The 26,698-nt window shown below is 43.9% G+C and overlaps 1 protein-coding gene across 3 annotated transcripts in view; it reads right to left on the bottom strand.

Moving 5' to 3' along the window:
• The window catches only part of virma (vir like m6A methyltransferase associated), a 117,026-nt gene that overhangs the window by 82,211 nt on the left and 8,117 nt on the right, over positions 1 to 26,698 (bottom strand). For 2 of the 3 annotated variants that reach the window (XM_060823674.1, XM_060823672.1), the window contains exons 2-6: positions 20,019 to 20,134; positions 19,601 to 19,687; positions 18,284 to 18,332; positions 12,576 to 12,804; positions 9,373 to 9,495 (exon numbers count right to left, since the gene is read on the bottom strand). In XM_060823674.1, coding sequence (XP_060679657.1) covers positions 9,373 to 9,495; positions 12,576 to 12,804; positions 18,284 to 18,332; positions 19,601 to 19,687; positions 20,019 to 20,134 — 604 coding nt within the window. The remainder of the gene's footprint in view (positions 1 to 9,372; positions 9,496 to 12,575; positions 12,805 to 18,283; positions 18,333 to 19,600; positions 19,688 to 20,018; positions 20,135 to 26,698) is intronic. The other variant, XM_060823673.1, reaches the window with a different exon arrangement.

Here is a 26,698-nt window from a genome sequence, read left to right on the forward strand (position 1 = left end):
TGGGTGCAAGTTTTTCATTTCTTGCGGTTGCAGGGGAAGGTGCCGGGAGTGGAGGTTGGGTTGGTGGGGGGTGTGGACCTGACGAGGGAGTCACGGAGGGAGTGGTCTTTTCGGAACGCTGATAGCGGAGGAGAGGGAAATATATCTCTGGTGGTGGGGTCCGTTTGGAGGTGGCGGAAATGACGACGGATGTTACGATGTATGTGGAGGTTGGTGGGGTGATAGGTGAGGACCAGTGGGGTTCTGTCCTGGTGGCAATTGGAGGGGCGGGGCTCAAGGGCAGAGGAGTGGGAAGTGGAGGAGATGCGGTGGAGGGCATCGTCGATCACGTTTGGGGGGAAAGTGGGGTCTTTGAAGGAGGAGGCCATTTGGGTTGTACGGTATTGGAACTGGTCCCCCTGGGAGCAGATGCGGCCGAGACGAAGGAATTGGGAGTATCGGATGGCGTTTTTACAGGGTGCAGGGTGGGAGGAGATGTAGTCTAGGTAGCTGTGGGAGTCGGGTCGATTTGTAGTAAATGTCCGTGTTGATTCGGTCGCCCGAGATAGAAATGGAAAGGTCCAGGAAGGGGAAGGAGGAGTCTGAGATGGTCCAGGTAAATTTGAGGTCGGGGTGGAAGGTGGTGTTGGTAAAGTGGGAGCACGAGGCAGCGCCGATACAGTCAGCGATGTAGCAGAGGAAAAGGTGGGGGGGGGTGGCGCTTGTGTAGCTACGGAATATGGACTGTTCCACATATTCTACGAAAAGGCAGGCATAGCTGGGGCCCATGCGGGTGCCCATGGCTACTCCTTTGGTTTGGCACCCTTGATAAACTGGCAAAAAATATATATCTGAAATACCAGGAATTTACTGTATTATCACAATCTCTGTGATGTCCAGAGAGTCAGTTGAACGTGCAAGTGAGAATGCTGTCTGCCAATTTAAGGCAAAGTTGCATTATTACTTAAGTGATTAATGCTGCAGATAAAGTATACCAGTGATGTATGTCCTCCTTGCATTATATTGTTGTGTTTTTACATTAATTATGTGGATCTCTTGATCAACTAGTATCGTTGATCAACTGTACACTCCAGGTCCATAAAATATTTGCTGTATATAAAAAGACAAGAGACAGGGATAGGATGGATAGTCAGTCTTCTTCCCATGGAAATGTCAAATATGAAAGGCATAGGTTTAAGGAAGAGGGAAGAAGTTGCAAGGGGTTTTCTTTTTACACAGAAGATGATAGGTGTCTGGATGAGCTGCCAGGGGAGGTATAGAAGCAGATATGAAAGCATAATTTAACAGGCATTTAGGCAGAACATGAACAGGCAGCTTTACAGGGATACAATGTTTAGGCAGATGGGATTAGTTTAGAATGACATCGTGGTCAGCACAGACACAGCGGGCCAAAGAACCTGTTACTGCGCTCTACTGTTCTATGCCCGATGTACTGGTTCCCCTTTTTTCTTACAAGTAGCTCTCTCAACTCAACTGGAAGGATGCTTGGGAAATCAGCATCTTAAGTAGGATAATGTCTAAAGTGATAAATCTAACATCACTAAACAGGCTGATTAGAAAAACAGGCTAACAAAATTAAAGGAAAACAATCCTAGCCTATCCAATCTTTCCTTACAGCTGAGCTTTTAAGGCTCTCTTGTGGTGCAGTAGTAGTGTCCCTATCCCTGCACCAGGAGTCCTAGGTTCAAGTTCCACTTGTTCCAAAGGCGTGTAATAACATCTCTGAACAGGGTGATTAGAGAAATAGGTTAAATTTTGAAAAATTAAAACAGACTTGTGGAGAGGGCTCTTGTGACGGAGTGGTAGTGTCTCTACCCTGGATCGGGAGACCTCAGTTTTTGTACCTCCTGCTCCAGAGATGCATCTCTGAACAGGTTGATTAAAAAAAAAGTGATGATCTAATACAAGCTTTACATTCAACACCTACACAACACAACACTTGCATTTAAACTTCAGTTCAAACAAAGGAATTATGTAAATTTCAATGTTTGATGTCCCTCACAGCAACTGTCCAAATTTTTTATTATTCATTCCATCAAAATGGGCACTGCTGGCTGGACCAGCATCTATTGTCCATCCCCAATTACCCTTAACCTGAGTGGTTTGGTAGAGCTGCTTAGAGGGCAGTTACAAGTCAACAACATTGCTGTGGGGCAGCAGTCACATATAGGACAGAGCAGGTAAGAACCCCAAGGGGATTAGTGAACCAGATGGATTTTAATGACAATCAATAATGGTTGATTTTAAGCCAGATTTTCTCATTCCAGATCTTTATTGAAATTAAATTTTACCATCAGCCATGGTGGGATCTGAACTTACAACTCAAGAGAATTTACATGGAGTACTGGATTACTAAGAGAAACTGAGGACTGCAGAGAGTCAGAGTCGAAAGTGCTAAGCCAGAAAAGCCCGGCAGGTCAGGCAGCATCTGAGGAGCAGGAGAGTAGACATGTTGGGCATAAGCCCTTCATCAGGAATGGAATACTGGCCTGGTAATATGACCATTACACCACTGCGTCAAACATGGAAATCTAGCTGCTGAGGGACTTGAACTGAGAGCTTCTAACTCGGAGGTATAGGCACTACATGCAAGAACTCTAGTATCTCTTCTCTTGCTCTCATTCCAAATGAAAAGCATGTGTCTAAGGGAATAGACAAAAGCCACAAACAGAAAGGAGACAAAATGCTCCCTGAAATATATTAAAAACTTCCCATAACCCTCTCTTCTACCACAATACTGGCTAGAAAGTCAAACATCTTGTTATGTACAACCAAGTTTCACAATGGTATTGAATTAGATGACATTAAAATCCATCATTAGCATGAACTAGTTGCAAAGGTGAAGTCAGGTGAGAGATGGAATACCCCAACAACAGCTACACGAAGAATCAAGAAGCTTGACACCACAACAATGCAACCTGCTTGTTTTACACCACATCAACAAAGTATCCACTCCTTCCAACACCAATGCTCAACAGCTAGAAGATGCACAACAGAAATTCATCAAAGATCCTTAGACACCACCTTCTAAACCCATGAACATTACTTTCTAGAAGGACAAGGGCAGCAAAAGAAATGGTACTCTACCTGCAAGTTTCCCTTCAAGCGAATCACATTCCAATATGTTAAGAATCAGTGTTAAGAAGAAGGAAAACTCCAGTTTCAAACCTCTGCTGCCTTGCGGTCAGACACATATGTAGGAAAGACTTCGAGAGTAAATCTCGAGGAAAAAATCCAGAGCTGGAGCCCCAAAGGCAGTTTGTTGTTACTTACAATCTCATTCTGGCAGCTCCTTCAACGGCGCTGGTACCAAACTGTTACAGTTTTGCTGTTCCTTTGGATTAGCCAGTGTCGTGGAGTTTTTGGTGGCGGGGGTTTGGGGGGGAATGATGATGATGATGTTGGGGTCGTGCTCGATGGGCAACAGCTTGTTCCTCATAACACACCGCCTAGGCTTGCATTCTACCACTGCCGCACCTGGAGAGGAAACTCCAGCTTCACCCGCAGCGTCAAGGTAACACAGGAACAGCAGGTACCAGTCTTAAATCATCGCTAGATTGGCGTCCAGCATGACACTAGGGGTTGCTCCGAATGGTGAAAGGGATTTTCGGATCCCACTGGACAGCTATTGTCTGTCTCAAGCTGGGTAGTCCCAGCCAGTAAGGTGCTGTCCCGCCACAATCTGCTATCCTCATTGGGTGCATGAGGATTAGGAATTATCTAAACAGCAAATTGCAAGCACTGCACCAAGCAACAAAAGAAAATAACAGAAGAGACCATATCTAAAACTGGGAAGTTGCAACGTCTAGACAATGGTGACCAGCCTCTCAGAAAACCTCCAGGACATTAGCGACTCCAGGAAACCAGCTGTCATAAATAACGAGCTGAAGAGTGGACACAGCCACCCTCCAGGAAACAAGGCTGGCAGAGGTGGGCTCACTGAAAGAGAAGGACTCCATGGTTTACTGGCTGGGGAAAGGCTCTGTTGAGCGCAGAGAGTCGGCTTTGCAGTAAAGAACAGCCTGATGACCACAGTAGAACCAGGCAGCAATGGCTCAGACCAACTCATGACTCTTTGCCTCAACACCACAACAGGCGCAGTCATCCTTGTCAGCGTGTATGCCCCAACGCTGTCCTCCATGTCAGTCACAAAGGACGAGTTCTACGATAATCTTGCGCCCCTCATTAGCAGAATTCCTAAGAAAGAGCAACTTGTTTTTCTGGGTGATTTCAACGCCAGCTTGAGTGCAGACCACAACTCGTGGCCCTCCTGGCTTGAGCATTTTGGTGTGGGCAAAATGAATGAGGATGGACAGTGACTGTTCGAGATTTGCACTTTCCATGATTTGGCAACACTAATTCCTACTCCCAGACAAAGCATAAGCACAAGGTTTCCTGGAGACACCCACGCTCAAAGCACTGGCACCAACTCAATCTAGTTAGATCCTAGTTAGGCGCGCCACCATCAAACACGTTCTCCAAACGCGTTCTTATCATTGTGCGAACTGTGATGCAGACCACACCTTAATAGGTTGCAGCCTGACCTTGCAATGTAAGAGATTCCATCGCCCTAAGCTATAGGGGAACCCTCGCATCAATGTCAGCAAGATGTCTCAGCCAGACCTTGTGCAACAGTTCTTCGAGGCATTCGAGAGAAAACCCAGTGCCATGCGACACGAAGATTCTGCCACAGAGAAGGGGGAAACCTTGCAGGACACCATGCACCTCACATCCCTGGCTATCTTTGAGAAGAAGACGTGCAAGAGACATGACTGGTTTGAGGCTAATGCAACTGAGATGACCCCGTCGTAGAAGCCAAGCGTGTAGCTGAGTACAAGCAGTCAGCTAGCAGGAAGAACCTGCAGATTCTCAGGGCTGCTAGGAACAAGGTTCAACAGACTGCCAGGTGTTGCGCTAACAAGTACTAAACACAGCTAAGTGAGGAAATAGCCGTTATAACAGGGAACATTAGGGGAATGTACAAAGGCATCAAGAAGGCACCTGGACCAGCTCATAGGAAGATGGCCCCATCCCCCAAATCCTCTACTGGGAAACAATCACAGACGTAAGGCAGCAGATGGAGAGGTGGATTGAACATTACATTGAACATTACTCCAGACAGTATACTGTGTCCACTTCATCACTTGATGCCATCACGTGCTTGCTGACCATGGACGAGCTAGACACAGAGCCATCAGTAGAAGAGTTCAGCAAGGCCACTGACAGTCTGGCCTCACGCAAGGCCCCGGGTAGCGATGGAATTCCTCCTTGTCTGATCAAGTTCTGCAAGACTAGCTTACTGCTCCCATTGCTTGAAGTCCTCTGCCAATGCTGGTAAGAAGGAGCTGTACCGCAAGCCGTGAGGGATGCCAAGATCATCGCCTCTACAAAAACAAGGACGAGTAAAGCAACTGCAACAACTACAGAGGCATCTCTCTCCTCAACACTCAGCAAAGCCTTTGCTTGGGTCATCTTGACTCGCCTGCAGAAGCTGGCAGAAAGTGTATACTCAGAGTCACAGTGTGGATTCCGAGCTAAAAGGTCAACAATAGACATGATCTTCTCCCTTCACCAAGGCAGGAGAAGTGCAGAAAACAGAAAATGCCCTTTTATGTCACTTTCACCGACCTCAGCAAGAGACCTAGTCAGCAGAAATGGCCCTTTCAAGGCTCTCCTGAAGATCGCTGCCCACCAAAACTGCTGAGCATGATCAAATCCTTCCACAGTAACATGAAGGGGACAGTGCAGTTCCAAAGCAGCTCTTCGAAGCCCTTCAACATCCGCAGTGACATCAAACAAAGCTGCGTCCTTGCTCCCAGACTCTTTGGGATTTTTTTTGCTGTGCTCCTGAAACATGCCTTTGGCATGGCAATGGAGGGGATTACCGCCGTACTAGATCAGACGGCAGGCTCTTCAACCTGGCCCGCCTTACACCCAAGACACAAGTACACGCAGCAGTCATCAGGGACATGCTGTTTGCTGATGATGCTCCAGTTGCAATACGCACCCAGCAGGAACCCCAGTTACTGACAGACCACCTCTCTCACACTTACAAGGATTTCAGGCTGACTATCAATCTGAAGACGACGAGTGTCCTGGGACAGTACACAGACGCATTGCCACTGACCACCATTGACAACTACAAACTCAATGTCATCCATCAGTTTACTTACCTTGGCTCTACCATCACTGACAACCTCTATTGGACACAGAGGATTGGAAAAGCAGCCTCAACTCTTGCTCGCCTCATGACTCAAGTATGGACAAATCCCAAGCGGCCAGTGAAGACAAAAATGTCAGTTGACAACGTCTGCATCATAACCACACTGCTGTACAGCAGTGAAACGTGGATTACATATGACAGACAAGAGAGAAGACTGAACACCTTTCACTTGAAGAATATATGCCATATCCTGGGCATACCCTGGCAAGACAGAATGTCCAATGCAGCGGTCCTATCTCGTGCTGGCCTTCCCAGCATGCACACTGTGCTCTGGCAGCAGAGACTGTGCTGGCTGGGCCAGGTCCACCACATGCAGGACGGCCACATCCCAAGGATATCCTCTACGGAGAGCGTGCACCCAGAAAGAGACCCACTGGGCATCCCTGTGATGAAGGACATCTACATGAGGGACGTGAAGGCACTTGATATCATTATGGAGTCCTGGGAACAGCTTGCAGCTGACTGCATGAGATGGAGAAGCATCCTGAACCAACACCTCAAAACAGGGGAAAAGAAGTTGATGAGCACTGCAGCAGACAAAGGAAGGTATGCAGCAGTTCTAGCAGATCAACGACCACATACAGATGTGACCTCTGCGATCAGGACTGTCACTCCAACTGTTCCCAGGACTCCATAATGATATCAAGTGCCTTCACGTCCCTCATGTAGATGTCCTTTATCACAGGGATGCCCAGGGATGCATTAGTCTCTTCAGTCACAAGCGATATTGCTTCAGGGAAGCAGAAAGCCAGAACAATGAGGATGCAACCGATGGTCAGCGATGACCAAAAGGGTCCTCACTTTCAGCGTTATTTGGATAAAATCCTGGAATTGTCTGCCTAATGGTACTGTAGATCTACCTTCAGCATATGGCTTGTAAGCAGGTCACGAAAGCAGCTCATCACCACTTTCCCAAGGACAACTAGGCTGATTCACGTTGGCCCAGCCAGTGACACCTACATCTCCTGAGTGTATGAGAAGGTCAATAATGACAGACAAGTTGAAAAGTTATGTTCATATTAGTTGCAGAAAAGCTTTGAATGCAAACGTCTGGTTAGCTTTGAGGTTCATGGTTGGAAATCAAAGGCAGAATATTGCCAAGGGCTTATAGTCGCCAGTATCAGGGTAAAGTCTGAAAAACAGCACCCAGATGCAATTTTCTTGAGACTGGCCACATTTGCTGGTCAATTCAGCTCAATGGGCTCTCAAAACCACAATGCCAATGGCTCTGTATCAGTGAATTAGAAGCAGGCTGCTTTTTGAAGTATCACAGAGATGAAATCTCAACACTGAAGTTGTTTTCTGTCCAATTTCATTTCAAAATAAAAATTGCACAGAGGATCAGGTACATATTTATGGAAGATGAATCCCTCAACTGTGCAACCTCAGGCTACAACTGAAGTCTGGTACATGAGGAGCCGGATTGGAGAGTTGGTCCCCAAGATTCTATAGGGACCTGCTTTGAGCTACCATACTTTCCCCAATGTCTCACGTGGTCCTGATGCTTCTGAAACTCTCTCATATTTGGGCTTAATACATTCATTCAGAGCACTGTGAATCAGCACGACCAACAGGGGTATAAACAGCAGGGAGGCGCAAAAATAATGATGGGTATAGACAGAGTTAATGGTATTTGTCTTTTCTCTAGGATGGAGGACTTCATGACAAAGGGCACATTTTTAAAGTGAGAGGAGAGAGATTCAAAATAGACATGAGGCAATTTTTTTTGCACAGAGGGTGGTTCACACGTGGAATGAACTTCCAGAGGTGGTGGTAGATTGGATTCAATTGTAACATTTAAAGTACATTTGGATAAGTACATGAACAGGAAAGATTTGGAGGGATATGGGCCAGGACCAGGCAGGTGGGACGAGTTTAGCTTGGGATTATGTTTGGCTTGGATTGGTTGGACTGAAGTGTCTGTTTCTGTGCTGCATGCCTCTATAAGCATAGTGTGGAATTTCAAATTGATGGAGAGAAGTTGGAAATTCAATGAAATGCAATAAAGTTTTGGCAGAAAGATCATGGAGGGATAATATAAATTAAAGGGCACAACCCAAAAGTAGGTGCAGGAGCACAGGCACCTGGATGTATATGTGCATGTCATTAAAGGTGGCAGGAGAGATTAAGAGAACACTTAATAAACATAAGGTATTCTGGCCTTTATTAATAGGAGCGAAATTAAGAAGGTTACGCTGAGGTTATATAAGACACTAGTTTTGCCTCAGTTGGGGCATTTAATCCAATTTTGAGCATCCCACTTTAGTGAGAACGTGAAGGTACTACAGAGAATGTAGAAGAATTTTATAAGAATGGCTCCAGTGATGAGGAAATTCAGCTATGATGGTAGATTGTAGAAGCTGGGACTATTATCCCTGGAGAGAAGGCCAAGAGAAAAACTGATTGAAATATCCAAAACCGTGAGAAGTCTGGATACAGTAAATAGCAAAATAAATGGCAAGGCACAGATTTAAAACAAAATTATCAGTAAAGATGTGAAATTGATACAAGGAAAAACATTTATAAAACAAATAATTAGGGTCTGAAATACATTGAGTTCAATCGTCAGGCGCATAAAATAAACTAAATATTCCAAGAGGGTTATTAGGTGATGATTGTCACACATAAAATACTCATTCCAGAGTCAATATAAACACAATAGACCAAATGACCCTTTTAATGCAACTCTGATTCATTGCCCTTCCACTATTCCACCTTGAAGAAAATTATTCAGGTTGGGATGATATGGGGGAATTAGCAATCAGACAAGCACTGAAAATTTGAACAGGCAACAGTATAGCAGCAGTATTGCTCGATTAGTAATTCAGAGCCCTTTGGGGTCATGGGCTCAAATCCACCATGGTAAACGGTGAAGTCTGACTTAGTAGAAATCTAGTACTAAAATCTACTGTAATGACAACTATGTAAGCATTGGCAGTTATTATAACAACCCACTGGCTCACTAAAGTCTCCTGACCTGCATGTAACTCCAAACCCAAGGAACATGACTGACTTTTAACAGTCTTGTCAGCCTATCACTTCAAAAGCAACTTACTCCAATATGCTGCATTGGTATGTTTAGAATAGAATTAGACCCTAACTCAAGTGTACTGGTAAGTACATTGGATATAATAAAAAGAAACATTTACAGGTCTGTGGCAGTGTCTCCTCCTCATCATCATCATCAGGTGGAGGAGGACCAGGTGGTGTTCGTGGTCCCCTTGGCTGTGGTCTCGGAGGATTTTCATTGTATTGATCCTCTTTATCCCAATCTAAGATATTTGAAAAAACACATTTTTGATAAACATAAATAAATACTTAATATATTTAAAACATTTGATGACCACAAATATCCAGAGTCTATTAACAACTAAACACTGTGAACCTGAAAATTAGCTGATGTCATGAACAAAACTTGTGCTGTGGAAGTGTACATGCAGTATCTTTCTCATATTAACTTGCATTAAGTTCACAGTTCTTTGAGAAAAATCTTGTTTTGTAACCAATAATAATAATTTTCCATGAGAAATTATGCTAATATACATGCATGTTATGACAAGTAAATTTGACTTCAAATACATAATTTAAATGTGCCAAACAGAAGATTATTCATTAACAACTAGCAATTATTTCCCTTTGAACAAAATTGTACTCCAAGTCACGTTCATTCCTTCCAACCAACAAATTGCAAAAGACAAACTTTCTTCAATTTAGGTGCATCTTGCTGAATATTTTATGAAAAGTGAAAGAAATCTGGCCTGGATTGGTTCTTTTCATGCAGAATGATTCTAGTACATTCAGACTACACAATGACATATGATAGACCAGATTTTCGAGTCAGTGCCAACCTCATGCAAATTGGGCCAGGGCAAAGAAGGAATATCGGGTCAGGATGGAGGGGTGTAAGGGATCTGTTCAAGACCTACGGGTTCAGTATGAAATCTGTTTAATAGATACTCAGGAGTTAGACTATATATTTAGTATTTTCCTAAGTAACTATTTTATCTAATTTTATCAGAACAATCCAAAGTCCCTGATTTTAATGACTCTTGTAGAGTTCCAGTAATGGAACAGTCAAGAAGGAAATTCAACTTGCTCAACAATTCCTTTGGAATGTGTTCCACAGGGTTCCCTCACGCAGTGATGATACACACGTGCATAACTACTGTTTGGCTAGAGGAAAATGTGGCCCAATGTCCAAGCCAAAAGAGCAGTTAAAATCTTGCTTTACTCATCTGATTTCAAATCGGGAATGATAACCTAAAATGGTGTTTTATTTGTTAAAAGTAAGAGCTTAGGAAAAATAAATCTCATATAGATTTATTAAAAATACAAAATTATAGAAATTAAAATAGTTACACTTTTGCTTCCCTAAAACTGAACACTAATCTCCAATCCATCCCACTTGAACACATTCAAACTTTGAAGTAGCACCTGGATGTTATGGAAAACCCCTTGAACTGACTATGACTTGAAAATGGAAAACCAGATTTTTACAAATTCCACTTTAGGACACAGAAGTATTTTTTTATACAATGGGAGCTTGTACAGTGCATTGTAGCACAGTTATTTCAGCTCTGGGGTTTAGATTCCATGCAACATCGATTGAATGAAACTTTGTCTCCATAAAGGTGCAATGTGAATCAAGGTTTGGTTGTTGTCTGAGAAATATAAAACACAATACAAAATTATTCAATTTGTTCCGGATTAACAGTGGTGTTAAAAAGACAAGGAAAGCAACCCAATAGTTACTAATGCTGTCAGAGCATGGAAGGCAATGAGGCAAATGGAGGGTAATATGCCTAAAACATCTTTTCTTAATCCCATAGTTGGTATGCCGGGTTTCCGGCCAAGGACAATGGATCCTGGGTTTAAACTTTGGGCAGCTAAGGGAGTCTCTTGTTAAGGTGATCTGTTTGAGGGTGAAACGTTGATGTCATTTGATCAAATAACTCAGAAATATGGATCGTCAAGTAGGCACCTCTTCCGTTTCTTTAAGATAAACGATTTTATCCAAAAGGAGACCTCACTTTAGATCTGATACGGAAAAGAGGGTTCTTCAGGCTAAAAGCACTCTTTCAGTGAGTACCCCTTATCATTTGTTTGGGGGGGGGGGGGGGGGGGGGTTCCTCGGGTGACATCGAGCATCTATGGGAGGTCTGGGAGAGAGAGTTAGGAATTGAGATAACTTCAGAAACAGGGTAGGACATTTGTGAGAATACAAAAAGGATTTTGAAATGTCATAGGACCCATGCTACACAGTTAAAGATTCTTCATAGGGTTCATCTGGCCCCAGATCGTCTTGGGAAATTTAAGCAGGGAGCATTTTCAATGTGCCCCAAATGTAAAATAAATATGAGTACTCTCACTCATCGTTTGTGGTCCTGCCACAGGCTCCGTGCTTATCGGAGCACTGTGGCAGGAGTAATAGTGAGGGTCTCGGGGACCGAAATCAAGGTGGACCCAGTCTCTTTGCTCCTGGGTCTGCAGAATTTGCCTCACTTAGATGTACATGGTAAAAGCTCTTTAACATTCTCACTTTTTGTGCGAGGAAGAACATTCTGATGTGCTGGGTATCTTAGAATTCCCCCCCCCGTGTCTGTCAGATGGCGTAAGCTAATTACGGAACACATTCCTTAAGACTTTCTTACAAATATGGTGCACCACAAGACGTGGTGGCCCTTTTTGCATTGCTTAGAAGCAGATCTGTCGCTTTTGATGAGGGCTTTTGTCTACTATGATGGTTTGGTCTGATAAACCTAAGGCCGTATGAGGAAGAATTTCGAACAAATGTGGGTTTAATAATTGATGTTCTCCAAGGTTGAAAGCTATGGTCTTGAGCGCTGAGTGGTGTTACTTATTTATTTATTGATTGATTGATTTGTAATAAGTGTAGTTTTGATTTTTTTTGTAGAGTGGTATAGTAGTTGCTTTATTGTCGTTTTTGATGTTATGATGGTATATTTTCATGTTTCTGTAACTTTCGAATTTTGTAAGAAAAAACTTTTCAATAAAAATATTTCAAAATAAAAAGGATAGCTCATGTGACAAATAGAAATATTTCAGTAATAACAAGGTTGGTGTTTAAGTATTTTTTTGATGCCTTAGCTGCGCATCCATACAAATCTTCAGCAGTGATCATTAAAAGATTATCATAAATATAAACTCAGCTAATTTATTTTTCCCTTCACAGTTGACAGGCAATAAAACCACATCCCGCAACCTTTCTACAGCAGAGACCAATTAACTCACTACAAATCAAAGGCCTCAGCTCCCACTGTACTAACCAATTGGCAGCAACGTTTATCCAACACAATCCCACATCCTTCTGCTCTTTTAAATCATCTCTTACCATGTTTTATGCTCCTTTTAAGAGTTGGCTGTTGCTGCTGCAGCTGAAGTTGCTGTGGTTGAAGTTGCTGCTGCTGCTGCTGTTGTTGCTGCTGTTGCGGTGGAGGTGGTGGGGGTGGAGGTGGAGGAGGGGAATCTCTGTCATGACTTATCACCCGATCAACAGTTCCATAAATTGCCACAGTTAGACAGTTGTACCAACCTCTCAGGACAATTCCATCTGTATTGACCTGTGGCAAACATTTGGGAAACAATGTTGCAAATCAAATTCCGATGTGCAGCTAAATTCCTTTGCATCACCGAACAGCACTGCCTGATCACAGTTACAGCCCAGGTCCTGCTCCAAACAAGTCTGGAACACAACAGCGTTTTTTTTTGCTGCAGTTGAAGGTTTAATGACTGAACCGAGTCATAGTCATAAAGCCATACAACATAGAAAGAATCTTCAGCTCACCATGTCTTTGCCAATTAACAAACATACCTGCTGCAAATGTGTTGCTGGTCAAAGCACAGCAGGTTAGGCAGCATCTCAGGAATAGAGAATTCGACGTTTCGAGCATAAGCCCTTCATCAGGAATAAGAGAGAGAGAGCCAAGCCGGCTGAGATAAAAGGTAGGGAGGAGGGACTAGGGGGAGGGGCGATGGAGGTGGGATAGGTGGAAGGAGGTCAAGGTGAGGGTGATAGGCCGGAGTGGGGTGGGGGCGGAGAGGTCAGGAAGAGGATTGCAGGTTAGGAGGGCGGTGCTGAGTTGAGGGAACCGACTGAGACAAGGTGGGGGGAGGGGAAATGAGGAAGCTGGAGAAATCTGAATTCATACCTTGTGGTTGGAGGGTTCCCAGGCGGAAGATGAGGCGCTCCTCCTCCAGCCGTCGTGTAGTTGTGTTCTGCCGGTGGAGGAGTCCAAGGACCTGCATGTCCTCGGTGGAGTGGGAGGGGGAGTTAAAGTGTTGAGCCACGGGGTGATTGGGTTGGTTGGTTCGGGCGGCCCAGAGGTGTTCGACTGACTGAACTGGTCCTCACCCTGAATAACTTCTCTTTTCAATCCTCCCACTTCCTCCAAACTAAAGGAGTTGCCATGGGCACCCGCATGGGCCCCAGCTATGCCTGCCTCTTTGTAGGATATGTGGAACAGTCCATCTTCCGCAACTACACTGGCACCACCCCCCACCTTTTCCTCCGCTACATCGATGACTGTATCGGCGCTGCCTCGTGCTCCCACGAGGAGGTTGAACAGTTCATCAACTTTACTAACACCTTCCATCCCGACCTGAAATTCACCTGGACTGTCTCAGACTCCTCCCTCCCCTTCCTAGACCTTTCCATTTCTATCTCGGGCGACCGACTCAACACAGACATCTATTATAAACCGACTGACTCCCACAGCTACCTGGACTACACCTCCTCCCACCCTGCCCCCTGTAAAAACGCCATCCCATATTCCCAATTCCTTCGTCTCCGCCGCATCTGCTCCCAGGAGGACCAATTCCAACACCGCACAACCCAGATGGCCTCCTTCTTCAAGGACCGCAGATTCCCCCCAGACGTGATCGACGATGCCCTCCACCGCATCTCCTCCACTTCCCGCTCCTCCGCCCTTGAGCCCCGCTCCTCCAACCGCCACCAAGACAGAACCCCACTGGTTCTCACCTACCACCCCACCAACCTGCGCATACAACGTATTATCCGCCGCCATTTCCGCCACCTCCAAACGGACCCCACCACCAAGGATATATTTCCCTCCCCTCCCCTATCAGCGTTCCGCAAGGACCACTCCCTTCGTGACTCCCTTGTCAGATCCACACCCCCCACCAACCCAACCTCCACCCCCGGCACCTTCCCCTGCAACCGCAGGAAATGTAAAACTTGCGCCCACACCTCCACACTCACTTCCCTCCAAGGCCCCAAGGGATCCTTCCATATCCGCCACAAGTTCACCTGTACCTCCACACACATCATCTATTGCATCCGCTGCACCCGATGTGGCCTCCTCTATATTGGTGAGACAGGCCGCTTACTTGCGGAACGCTTCAGAGAACACCTCTGGGCCGCCCGAACCAACCAACCCAATCACCCCGTGGCTCAACACTTTAACTCCCCCTCCCACTCCACCGAGGACATGCAGGTCCTTGGACTCCTCCACCGGCAGAACACAACTACACGACGGCTGGAGGAGGAGCGCCTCATCTTCCGCCTGGGAACCCTCCAACCACAAGGTATGAATTCAGATTTCTCCAGCTTCCTCATTTCCCCTCCCCCCACCTTGTCTCAGTCGGTTCCCTCAACTCAGCACCGCCCTCCTAACCTGCAATCCTCTTCCTGACCTCTCCGCCCCCACCCCACTCCGGCCTATCACCCTCACCTTGACCTCCTTCCACCTATCCCACCTCCATCGCCCCTCCCCCTAGTCCCTCCTCCCTACCTTTTATCTCAGCCGGCTTGGCTCTCTCTCTCTTATTCCTGATGAAGGGCTTATGCTCGAAACGTCGAATTCTCTATTCCTGAGATGCTGCCTAACCTGCTGTGCTTTGACCAGCAACACATTTGCAGCTGTGATCCCCAGCATCTGCAGACCTCATTTTTTACTCGATAATTAACAAACATAAAACAACACTAATCCCATTTACCTGCACTTGGTCCAAAACCATCCTGGCATTTTAAGTGCTCATCCAGATGCTTCTTCAATGTTGTGTAAGTACGCACCTCAACCAACAACTCAGCTAGCACATTCCGTATTTCAACCACCCACTGAGTGAAACACCTTGGATCTTCCCTAAACCACTTTAACCTCACCAAAAACTTTCACCATCTGGTCTTTGATAAGTCCACTTTGGGGGAAAAGATTTCTCACATTTTATCCTACCTATGCCTCTCACAGTCTTGTTCACCTCAATCAGATCCCCTCCTCAGTCTCTCCTGCTTGAAGGAAAACAAACCCAGACTATCCAGTCTCTTCTCATAACTGAGACTTTTCATCCCAGGCAACATCCTGGTGAATCTCCAATGCATTCTGGATTAGTGGTGCTGGAAAAGCACAGCAGGTCAGGCAGCATCCAAGGAGCAGGCAAGTCGATATTTTGGGCCAAAGCCCTTCATCAGGAATACAGGCAGTGTGCCTGCAGGGTGGAGAGATAAATGAGAGGGCGGTGCGGGTGGGGGTGGGGAGAAAGTAGCATAGAGTACAATAGTTAAGTGGGGGAGGGGATGAAGGTGAAAGGTCAAGGAGGAGGGTGGGGGAAGGTAGCAAAGAGTACAATGGGTGGATGGGGGTGGGATGAAGGTGACAGGTCAGGGAGGAGGGTGGAGTGGATAGGTGGAAAAGAAGAGAGGCAGGTAGGACAAGTCATGGGGACAGTGCTGAGCTGGAAGTTTGGAATTGGGGTGAGGTGAGGGAAGGGGAAATGAGGAAACTGTTGAAGTCCGCATTGATGCCATGGGGTTGAAGTGTTCCGAGGCGGAGGACGAGGCATTCTTCCTCCAGTCGTCGGGTGGTGAGGGAGCGGCAATGAAGGACGCCCAGGACCTCCATGTCCTCGGCAGAGTGGGAGGGGGAGTTGAAACTTTGGGCCACAGGGTGGTGTGGTTGATTGATTGATTGAATCTCCTCTGCACCCTTGTCTTTGCAAAGGTATGGCAATCAGAACTGCACACAGTATTCTATCTGTGGCCTAAACTGCATTTCATAATGTTGTAAAAAGACTTCCTTGCTCCTATACTGTACACCATAGTTAACGAAGTCAAACATCCCATATGCCGCCTTCACCAGCCTATCTATCTGTGCTGAGATCTTCAGGGATCTGTGGATTTGTTCACTAAAGTCTCTTTGTTCCTCAGACCTTCCTTGAGACCTACCATTGTGTTTATTCTTTTTGTATCAGACCTCCTGAAATGCATCACCTCATACTTATCAGGATTAAATTCCATCTGCCATTGCCCTACCCAATTCACCACGTGATCAATATCAGATAGTAACCGGAGATCATGCTCCTCACAACAATTTTCATATCATCAGGCTTCCCATGATACAAACAACCCTCCACGATTTGGCCCTTATTTGCAAGACAATTTTGGATTCAGTTTAGCCAACCTGCCTTGGATCCCATGGACTCTTACCTTTTGGACCAGCTTTCCACAGGAGACCTAATCAAAATCCTTACTTGAGTCCATGTAAACCACAACAACTGCACTACCCTCATTGATATATTTAGTCACCCTTTTAAAAAACTCAATTAATCAGACAAGATCCCCCTTTAACAAATCTGCGTTGGCTATCCCTGATCATTCCCTGCTTTTCCAAGTTTTGATTAATCCTGCCTCTCAGAAATGTTTCCAATAGTTTTCCTACCACTGACGTCAGACAAACTGGTCTGTGATTACCTGGCTATTCATGCCACCCTTCTTTAACAAAGGAACAACATTATCTATCCTCCAGTCATTTGGCACTTCACCTGTGGCCAGCAAAGTATTAGATACATTTTCTAGAATGCCAGCAATCTCCTCCTTAAACTCCTAAAGCAGCCTGCAATACATCTGATCAGACTATGGGGATTTATGCACACTTATGACCACCAAATCACCTAATATCATCTCCTTATTAATCTTAACACGTTCTAGAACCTCACCATCCCAGTTAATATCTCTGGCTACAATATTTTTCTCTTTTGTGAATATAGATGAGAAATACTCCTTTAAGATCTCATTAACATTCTTTGATTCTACGCTCAGGTTGCTCCCTTTGTATCTAATAGATCCCACTCTTTCCCTGGTAATATACTTAAGAATTGCCTTAGGGTTCGTCCTTAATCCTACCTGCCAAAGACTGCTGTCCTTCTGCCTATTCCCAGTTTGTTTTTTAAGCACACCCTTACACACACAATACTTTTACAGGGCCTCACCTTTTCTAATGCGTTGCACCTAACATAGGCTTCCTTCTGTTTCTTTATCAAGCTCACGATATCCTCCAACATCCAAGGTTCCCCGGATTTGCTGCCCTTGAGTTTCACTCTTAGGGGGAACACATTAGCTCTGAATTCTCTCCATACCACTTATAAATGACTCCAACTTTCCAAATATGGATTTGGTTTGCTCACTTTTGGTTATCCATTCTACTCAGTAAAAAATAAATTTTGAAACAACCGAATAAACATCATATTATCCGGGAGAAAGTGAGGACCACAGATGCTGGAGATCAGGGTCAAAAAGTGTGGTGCTAGAAAAGCACAGCTGGTCAGGCAGCATCTAAGGAGGACAGTCGATGTTTCTTTGTCCTGGCGAAGAGCTCATGCTCGAAACGTCGACTCTCCTGCTCCTGCTCCTTGGGTGCTGCCTGACCAGCTGTGCTTTTCCAGCACCATATTTTTTGACATCATATCACCCTGCCTTGGAGGTACCCAGTTTAATCATTAATGGTTCCTAATTAGTACTGAAGCACTCAAAGGGAGATAATTCACAACTTCTTTATAAATAGTTATCCATAGTTATCTGAATGATCTGAAAATTAAAGGAAGAAGAAACACTGCAGAGATCAGACAGCTGATTTAGCAGCCAAGGCAGATCTCCTGCCTTAGCCATTCAGTGATAATGATAATTTAAAACAGAAGGAAAACACACATTAGATAAATAAAAGGAAAACAAACAAGACAAAAGCATGGAAATTATAAAAAAAACACTTGTACAACAGAATACACAATGTGGAGTACAAAAAATTTTACCTTATTATTTGGTCTAAATATAATAGATGCATTTTCATCGTAATCAAGGCTAGGAAAAATGAGAAAAAGATAAAGGCATAATTTCTTTAAAATATTGCTTTATCAAATTATTTACTGCCATGCAATGAAAAAAATCTCATTTTGTAAAGAAATCTAATCAAATCAGTCCAACAAAAATAGATCCTCATTTAAACATTCTTGAATTTTTAATGTTCCAACTGAGTGTTCAAATATTGTCTCCACCAAGTTTATTATTCTTCTTTATATTTACATGATAAATCAGATATTATTGTAAAAAATATAAAATGGATAGTTAAGATAGTCACTGGTTACTTTGGCATTGAAAATTTACAATAGCCTCGTAAATTACGCCACAGAAACATAACGTAAGTTCATTTTCTTCCTCTTCACATCCTGCCACACTTTGCAGTGCTACTTATCACTCCTGAAAGCTGGTGAAGAGACACCAAGTGAAGGTCAATCCATCACCACAAAAGGGATGGTGAAAAATCTGACTGCATAACGATGAATGGATGTACTTGACTGAATACCATCTAAATGTTAATACTGACAGAAATACAACAGACAGAGATAATTGCAAAAATAAAAACTGCTACAATGAAGAGTGCTTGAAAATTAAGCTTTGCATTTTAACAGGCTGTAGAACTTAAGTCAACCGTGGGAATATGGTAGACACATCATTATATAATTCTGTTATTTAAAGATCTGTACTGGGCTTCACTGTGTCCCATTATTAAATTCTCCAATTAGTTTGACAAAACATTTGTTTAACAGGAAGATCTAGCTCTTATATTACTGGGTACATAAATTCCTTGGTCTAAAAAGACCTCAAGTACATCAACATATATTTGCTACGTTGCAGTTAAGAGTGATAGGGCCTTTGACAATTTATTGGAAGCAAATTTTATTCTTTGTGAAAGATGTCAGTTCAGTTCCCCACCAATGGAAGCTCTTCTGAACATGGAAATATTATGAAAACGTTACTTTCCCCTGCTACAGTCCAAGCCAGTTCATACATCCATACAGGTGGACACCTGTACTCTTAAATTGGGTGTAATGCGATTTGCAAAAAGGAGAATTTTAAAAAGTAAAATCTCTTGTCCACAAGAAAATATAAAGCTTGACTTAGATAATGGTTCAAACAGTTTAGATGGATCCAATTTAAACCATAAACCAAACAATAAAGAAAAGGGTTGAAGGTAGTATTTGTTTCAGTCTAATGTAACTACATCTGTAGACACAATTTTTCATAGTACTGCAGCACCTCAGCCAGGGCTTAAGCTTTGATAGCCTTACCTTCCTAATCGATCAAAAACAGGCGCACTTGGTTTGCTGACATTGTTGAAAAACAGGTCTAGCTGAAATGCATGAGGTGAGGTCTCCCTGAGGTGAGTGAAACAATTGCACTTGTCAGGTAAAACTCTACATGGTAAAATCTACACAGTTAACAACTTAAGCATAGATACAAATAAATATACAAATACCCATATAAATACATGAAAGCAAATGCATACACATTCTTGTGTATACACCTGACATTCATTAATTCAGAAGTAAACATTTTACAACAAACAAACCAGTAATGTGATCAAAGGTTATGATCAAATCAAAATAAACACATTACTTTAGATGCAGAAGTATCCTGTCAATTACATTTAAATTCTTAAATTGCTTTAAAGAAAACACAGGGATTTCCCATTCACCCTTCACTTACCCATATGCCCTGCTATCAGGCAAGCTGTTGTGAGCTTTGACACCAGGAGGAATAACTCGAACTTCATTTATGTAAACCACACACGGAAAACGAACGACATCCACATGCGTATTCTGCTATAATGTAACAGAATAAAAGACAAGAATTCTTTTAAATTTTAAATAGTAATTCTAGTATGAACATAAGAATATTCATTTAAAGTTATATGCTGGGAATGCAAGATTTACATTTGCATAGGAAGAAAAATTCCATTAACCTCACGAAATACATTGATAAATTTTGATTGCACAGTTTACTTACAAAGCTTTATATGAAGCTCCTTTCTCGTCTTCATAGCACCCAGCATACATTGCCACACACTGACCAAGAGTCAGAAGAACCTGCCTCTGACATCTCCCCTAAACCTTCCTCCAATCACCTTAAAATTATGTCCCCTCATGATAGAGCTTTCTATCGTGGGAAAAACTCTGGCTATCAACTCTATCTATGCCTCTTATCATCTTGCACACCTTGATCAAGTCATCTCTCATCCTTCTCCGGTCCAATGAGAAAAGCCCGAGCTCCCTCAACCTTTCTTCATAAGACATGCCCTCCAGCCCAGGCAGCATCCTGGTAAATCTCCTCTGTAACCTCTCTAAAGCTTCCATGTCTTTTCTATAATGAGATGACCAGAACTGAACACAATATCCCAAGTGTGGTCCAATCAGGACTCGACAGAGCTGCAGCATAACCTCGCAGCTCTTACACTCAATCTCCTGCTAATAAAAACCAACTCACCATATGCCTTCTTAACAATCCTATCAACGTGGGTGGCAACTTTGAGGAATCTATGGACATGGACACCAAGATCCCTCTGTCCTCCACACTACGGGGTCAATGGTTAGCACTGCTGCCTCACAGCACCAGGATCCCAGGTTCGATTCCAATCTCAGGCAACTGTCCGTGTGGAGTTTGCACATTCTCCCTGTATCTGTGTGGGTTTCCTCCGGGTGCTCCAGTTTCCTCCCACAGTCTAAAGATGTGCAGGTCAGATGAATTGGCTGTGCTAAATTGTCCATAGCGTTAGGTGCATTAGTCAGAGGGAAATGGGTCTGGGTGGATGGCTCTTCAGAGGGTCAGTGTGGACTTGTTGGGCCGAAGGGCCTATTTTCACACTGTAGAGAATCTAATCTAATCACTACCAAGAATTCTGCCCTTAATCCTGTAATCTGTATTCAAATTCGACCTTCCAAAATGAATCACTTCACAATTTTCCAGTTGAACTCCATCTGCCACTTCTCAGCCCATCTCTGCATCCTTGGCTAGTTGAGAAGGCCACTGGAACAAATAGGTGGGTGGGACAGTGTCACTCAGTTTCCAGTATGCACTATGCTTCATTTCACTTGGATCAAAATAGAAATTTAATGTTTCAAAAGAACTAACAATGTACATCCACTTCTCAACGTCCAGAGCCATTTCCCGAGATTTGAAGATATCTAGAATCTAACTCAGCACTAGAAACTAACCTTAAAGCTTTTTGAGCTGGAAAAGAAATTTGGCCAATGTTTCCACACCCTGTTATCATTTGTGTGCGTGTGTGTGTGTCAAATAAGTATACAGTCAGGTTCAATAGTAACATTATAAAAATCTGCCAACATCAAGTGAAGACTCACAACCGACAGCTGAGTGACTGAAGATGATCAAGGCTCATGGAACCTTCCTGAAAAATTAAGTACTTCAGACAATTTCACAAGTGGTACTTATGGCTGATTTTGCCTTTCCAGAATCAGTTTGTTCAGCCATCAAAAGAAGAACACGTGATCTTATGTGACTTCACCATTTCTGTGGTCTGATTCTGACCATCTTTGTTCTTGAGGAAGGATACCAATCATTTAGCTTAAAGATGTGGGAGCAGAAGCTTGTCCAGGCAAGTAAACATGTTTGCTGAAATTAGTGCACAGATGCAGCTGATCAACTTTAGAGTATTCAAGCATCCTCTCCCCCGACACTGCCTTGATGGTGTTAGTTTGCTTTCAGCAGAGTTGAACTATTTTCTACTATTCACACCATTAACACCCATTTTATATCTGCATCTGTCCTTCACACCATTAGCACTCCCATTGATTTTTTTTTGGCTGAGTACCCTCACTATCTGTTCCACTTACTTCTCCCCTTTGTCAACTGCTGAAAAGCCTTAATCTGCTCGTACCCTTCAGTTCTATAGAAGTCAATAAACCCGAAGTATTCATTCTGTTTCTCTCTCCATCAATGTTGCTAGACCTGCTGACTTTTTCCAGCTCTTTAGAACATAGAAGGATACAGCGCAGTACAGGCCCTTCGGCCCTCGATGTTGCGCCGACCGAATCCTACCTAACCTATACTAGCCCAATAACTTCCAAATGCCTATCCAATGCCCGCTTAAATGACCATAAAGAAGGAGAGTTCACCACTGATACGGGCAGGGCATTCCATGAACTCACAACCCGCTGTGTGAAGAATCTACCCCTAACATCTGTCCTATACCTACCACCCCTTAATTTAAAGCTATGTCCCCTAGTAACCCCTGACTCCATTAGCGGTAAAAGGTTCTTAGTATCTACCCTATCTAAACCCCTAATCATCTTATACACTTCTATCAGATCTCCCCTAAACCTTCTCTTCTCCAATGAGAACAGCCCCAAGTGCCTCAGCCTTTCCTCATAAGATTTTCCTACCATTCCAGGCAACATCCTGGTAAACCTCCTCTGCACTCGTTCTAAAGCTTCCACATCCTTCCTATAGTATGGCGACCAAAACTGCACACAATACTCCAGATGAGGCCGCACCAGAGTCTTATACAACTGCAACATGACCTCAGGACTCCGGAACTCAATTCCTCTGCCAATAAAGCCCAGTACACCATATGCCTTCCTCACAGCACTATTTACCTGGGTGGCAACTTTCAGAGATCTGTGTACATGGACACCAAGATCCCTCTGCTCATCCACACTACCAAGTAGCCTACCATTAGCCCAGTAATCCATCATCTTGTTATTCCTACCAAAGTGAACGACTTCGCACTTAGCTACATTGAATTCCATTTGCCACATTTCCGCCCAGCTCTGCAACTTATCTATATCCCGCTGTAACCTACCACTTCCTTCCTCACTATCCACAACTCCACCGACTTTTGTGTCATCCGCAAACTTGCTTACCCAGCTTTCAAGTCCTTCCTCTAGATCATTTATAAAAATAACAAAAAGCAATGGTCCCAAAACAGATCCTTGTGGTACACTGCTAGTAACTGCGCTCCAAGATGAACATAATCCATCAACTACTACCCTCTGTCTCCTTCCAGCCAGCCAATTCCTAATCCAAACCTCTAATGTATCCTCAATGCCATACCTCCGAAGTTTTAGCATTAGCCTACCATGGGGAACCTTATCGAACGCCTTACTAAAATCCATATACACAACATCTACTGCTTTACCCTCATCCACTTCCATAGTCACCTTCTCAAAGAACTCAATAAGGTTTGTGAGGCACGACCTGCCCTTCACAAAACCATGCTGGCTATCCCTGATCACGTTATTCCTACCCAGATGTTCATAAATCTTATCCCTTACCATTCTCTCTAAGACTTTGCCCACCACTGAAGTCAGACTCACTGGCCTATAGTTGCTAGGGCTATCCCTACTCCCTTTCTTGAACAATGGGACCACATTCGCTATCCTCCAGTCCTCTGGTACTATTCCTGTTGACAACGACGACATAAAAATCCAGGCCAATGGCTCTGCTATCTCCTCCCTAGCTTCCCATAGGATCCTGGGGTAAATGCCATCAGGCCCAGGAGACTTATCTATATTCATCCTTTCCAATATTCCCAAAACCTCTTCCCTGCATATTTCCAGGGCATCCATTCTAATTATTTGTGATTCCATATTCACATCAGCAACAGTGTCCTGTTCCTGAGTGAATACTGAGGAAAAGTACTGATTTAATGTCTCTCCAATCTCCTCCGCCTCCACACACAACTTCCCACTACTATCCTTGACTGGACCGATACCTACCCTAGTCATCCTTTTATTCTTGACATACCTATAGAAAGCCTTTGGGTTTTCCCTAATCCTACCAGCTAAAGACTTTTCATGTCCCCTTCTCGCTTCTCTTAGCTCCCTCTTTAGCTCCTTCCTGGCTACCTTATAACACTCAATCGCCCCTACTGAACCTTCACGCCTCATCTTTACATATGCCGCCTTCTTCCCTTTCACAAGGGACTCCAATTCCTTACTAAACCACGGCTGCCTCACAAGGCCCTTTACACCATGCCTGACTGGTACATACCTATCGAGGACACGCAGTAGCTGCTCCTTGAACACTCCCCACATCTCATTAGTGTTCTTCTCTTGAAGCCTGTTTTTCCAATCCACACATCCTAAGTCATGCCTCACTGCATCATAATTTCCCTGCCCCCAGCTATAGCTCTTGCCCTGCGGCACACGATTATCCCTCTCCATCACTAAAGTAAAAGTCACCGAGTTGTGGTCACTGTCCCCGAAGTGCTCACCTACCTCCAAGTCTAACACCTGGCCTGGTTCATTACCTAGAACCAAATCCAATATAGCCTCCCCTCTTGTTGGCCTGTCGACATATTGTGTCAGGAAACCCTCCTGCACACATTGTACAAACACCGACCCATCTAATGAACTCGAGCTATAGCTCTCCCAGTCAATATCTGGGAAGTTAAAGTCCCCCATAACAACCACCCTGCTACCTTCACTCTTTTCCTGAATCATCCTCGCAATATTATCCTCTACTTCTCTAGGACTATTAGGAGGCCTGTAGAAAACACCTTTGTTTTTATTTAAAGTCTGCAGTCCTCCTACACTCCATATTAATGGTGAAGGATGATGAAACAACAACAGAAGATGGCATCTCCACAAATATCTCCATCCTTGATGACTGGGAAGCCCAGCACATCAGAACCAAAGACAAGGCCAAAGCATTTGGAAACATCTTCAGCCAGAATCACCAGAGGATAATTCATCTCAGTTTCCTCCCAGGTCCACAGCATCAGAGATGTTAGTCCTCAGCCAATTTCATTAAGACAGTGAATTATGAGCCCTGACAACATTCCAGCACTGGTACTGAAGATTTGTGCACCAGAACATGCTATGCCCCTTGCCACGTTGTTCCAGTATAACGACAATATTGGCATCTACAGGTGTCGTGTGCACAACAGATAGGATAAATCGAACTCAGCAAATTACTACTATATCAATCTCCTCTCGATCATGAGTAATGGGGGTGACAAGAGTGTTATCAAGCAACACTTGCAAAGGAATAACATGCTCACTAATGTTCACTTTGGGTTTGCCAGGTTCACTCAACTCCTGACTTCATTACAGCCTTGAACTAAACATGGACAAACGAAGTGAACGCCAGAAGTGGGGACAGAATGAACTTCCCTTGATATCAAGGCAGCATTTGACAAGTGTGGCATCAAGGAGCTCTAGCAAAACTGTAGTTAAACAGAAACAGGGGAACAATCTCCAAGGTTAGTGTCATACCTAACACAAATTTAGATGACTGTGGTTGTTTGCGGTCAATTATCTAAGCTCCAGCACATCATTTCAGGAGTTCCTCTGGACAGTGACTTGGACCCAAATATCTTCAGCTACTTCATCAATGATCTTTCTTCTACAAAGTCATAATTTGGACTGTTTGTTGATGAATATACAATATTCAACACCATTCAGTAATCCTCAGATAGTGTCCATATGCAGCAAGACCTAGACATTATCTAGGCTTCAGCTGAAAAACAGCAAGTCATAGACATGCCACATCTCTATCTCCAACAAAAGAGAAACTAACCAATACCCACTGGCATTCAATGGCATTATTATAACTGAAATCCTCGATATCTATATCCTGGTGGTTACTATTCACCAGACACAAAACTGAACCAGTCGTATAAATACTGTGGGAAAAGCAGCAGGTCCGAGGCTAAGAATTTTGCAGCAAGTACAAGTCTTGTCTCACCAGTACCTGTCCACCATCTACAAAGAACAAGTCAGGAATCCAATGGAATAGTCTCCACCTGCCTGGATGGGTGTAACTCTAAAAACACAAGCTGCTAACATCATCCAGGACAAAGCAGCCTATTTGACTCTCACCCCATCCACCACCTTCAACATCACTCCTTCCACTGCAAAACGGAGTGACAGCACCCTGCACCATCTATAAGACGTACTGCAGTAACGGGCTCGTGTCTCCACCAACACCTTCCAAATCTAGAATCTCTACTACCTAGAAGGAGAAAGTTCACAGATGCATGGGAACACCACCACCAGCAAGTTTTCCTCAAAGCCACACAACATGATGTCTTGGTAGTATACCACCACTCTTTCACGGTCACTGGGTCAAAGCCCCTGAAATCCTACCAAAGCCCTCTTCTCCAAGCAGCACTGGATGGTGTCAAGCTTCTTGAGTGTTATCAAAACTGCAGTCAACCAAGCAAGTAGAGAATATACCATCACACTTCTGACCTGTGCCTTGTAGATGGTGGACAGGCTTTAAGGAATCGGGTGGTGAACTTATTTTTATTATGAAACTGTTCAGAGATGTATTATACAACTCTGGAGCAGGTGGGTTTTGAACCCAGGCCTTTTAGTTCATGGATAGAGACGCTACTATTGTACCATAAGAAGGCCTTTAGTCAG

The sequence above is a fragment of the Hemiscyllium ocellatum genome, chromosome 4 (assembly GCF_020745735.1).
Source record: "Hemiscyllium ocellatum isolate sHemOce1 chromosome 4, sHemOce1.pat.X.cur, whole genome shotgun sequence".
In the NCBI taxonomy this organism is placed as follows: domain Eukaryota; kingdom Metazoa; phylum Chordata; class Chondrichthyes; order Orectolobiformes; family Hemiscylliidae; genus Hemiscyllium; species Hemiscyllium ocellatum.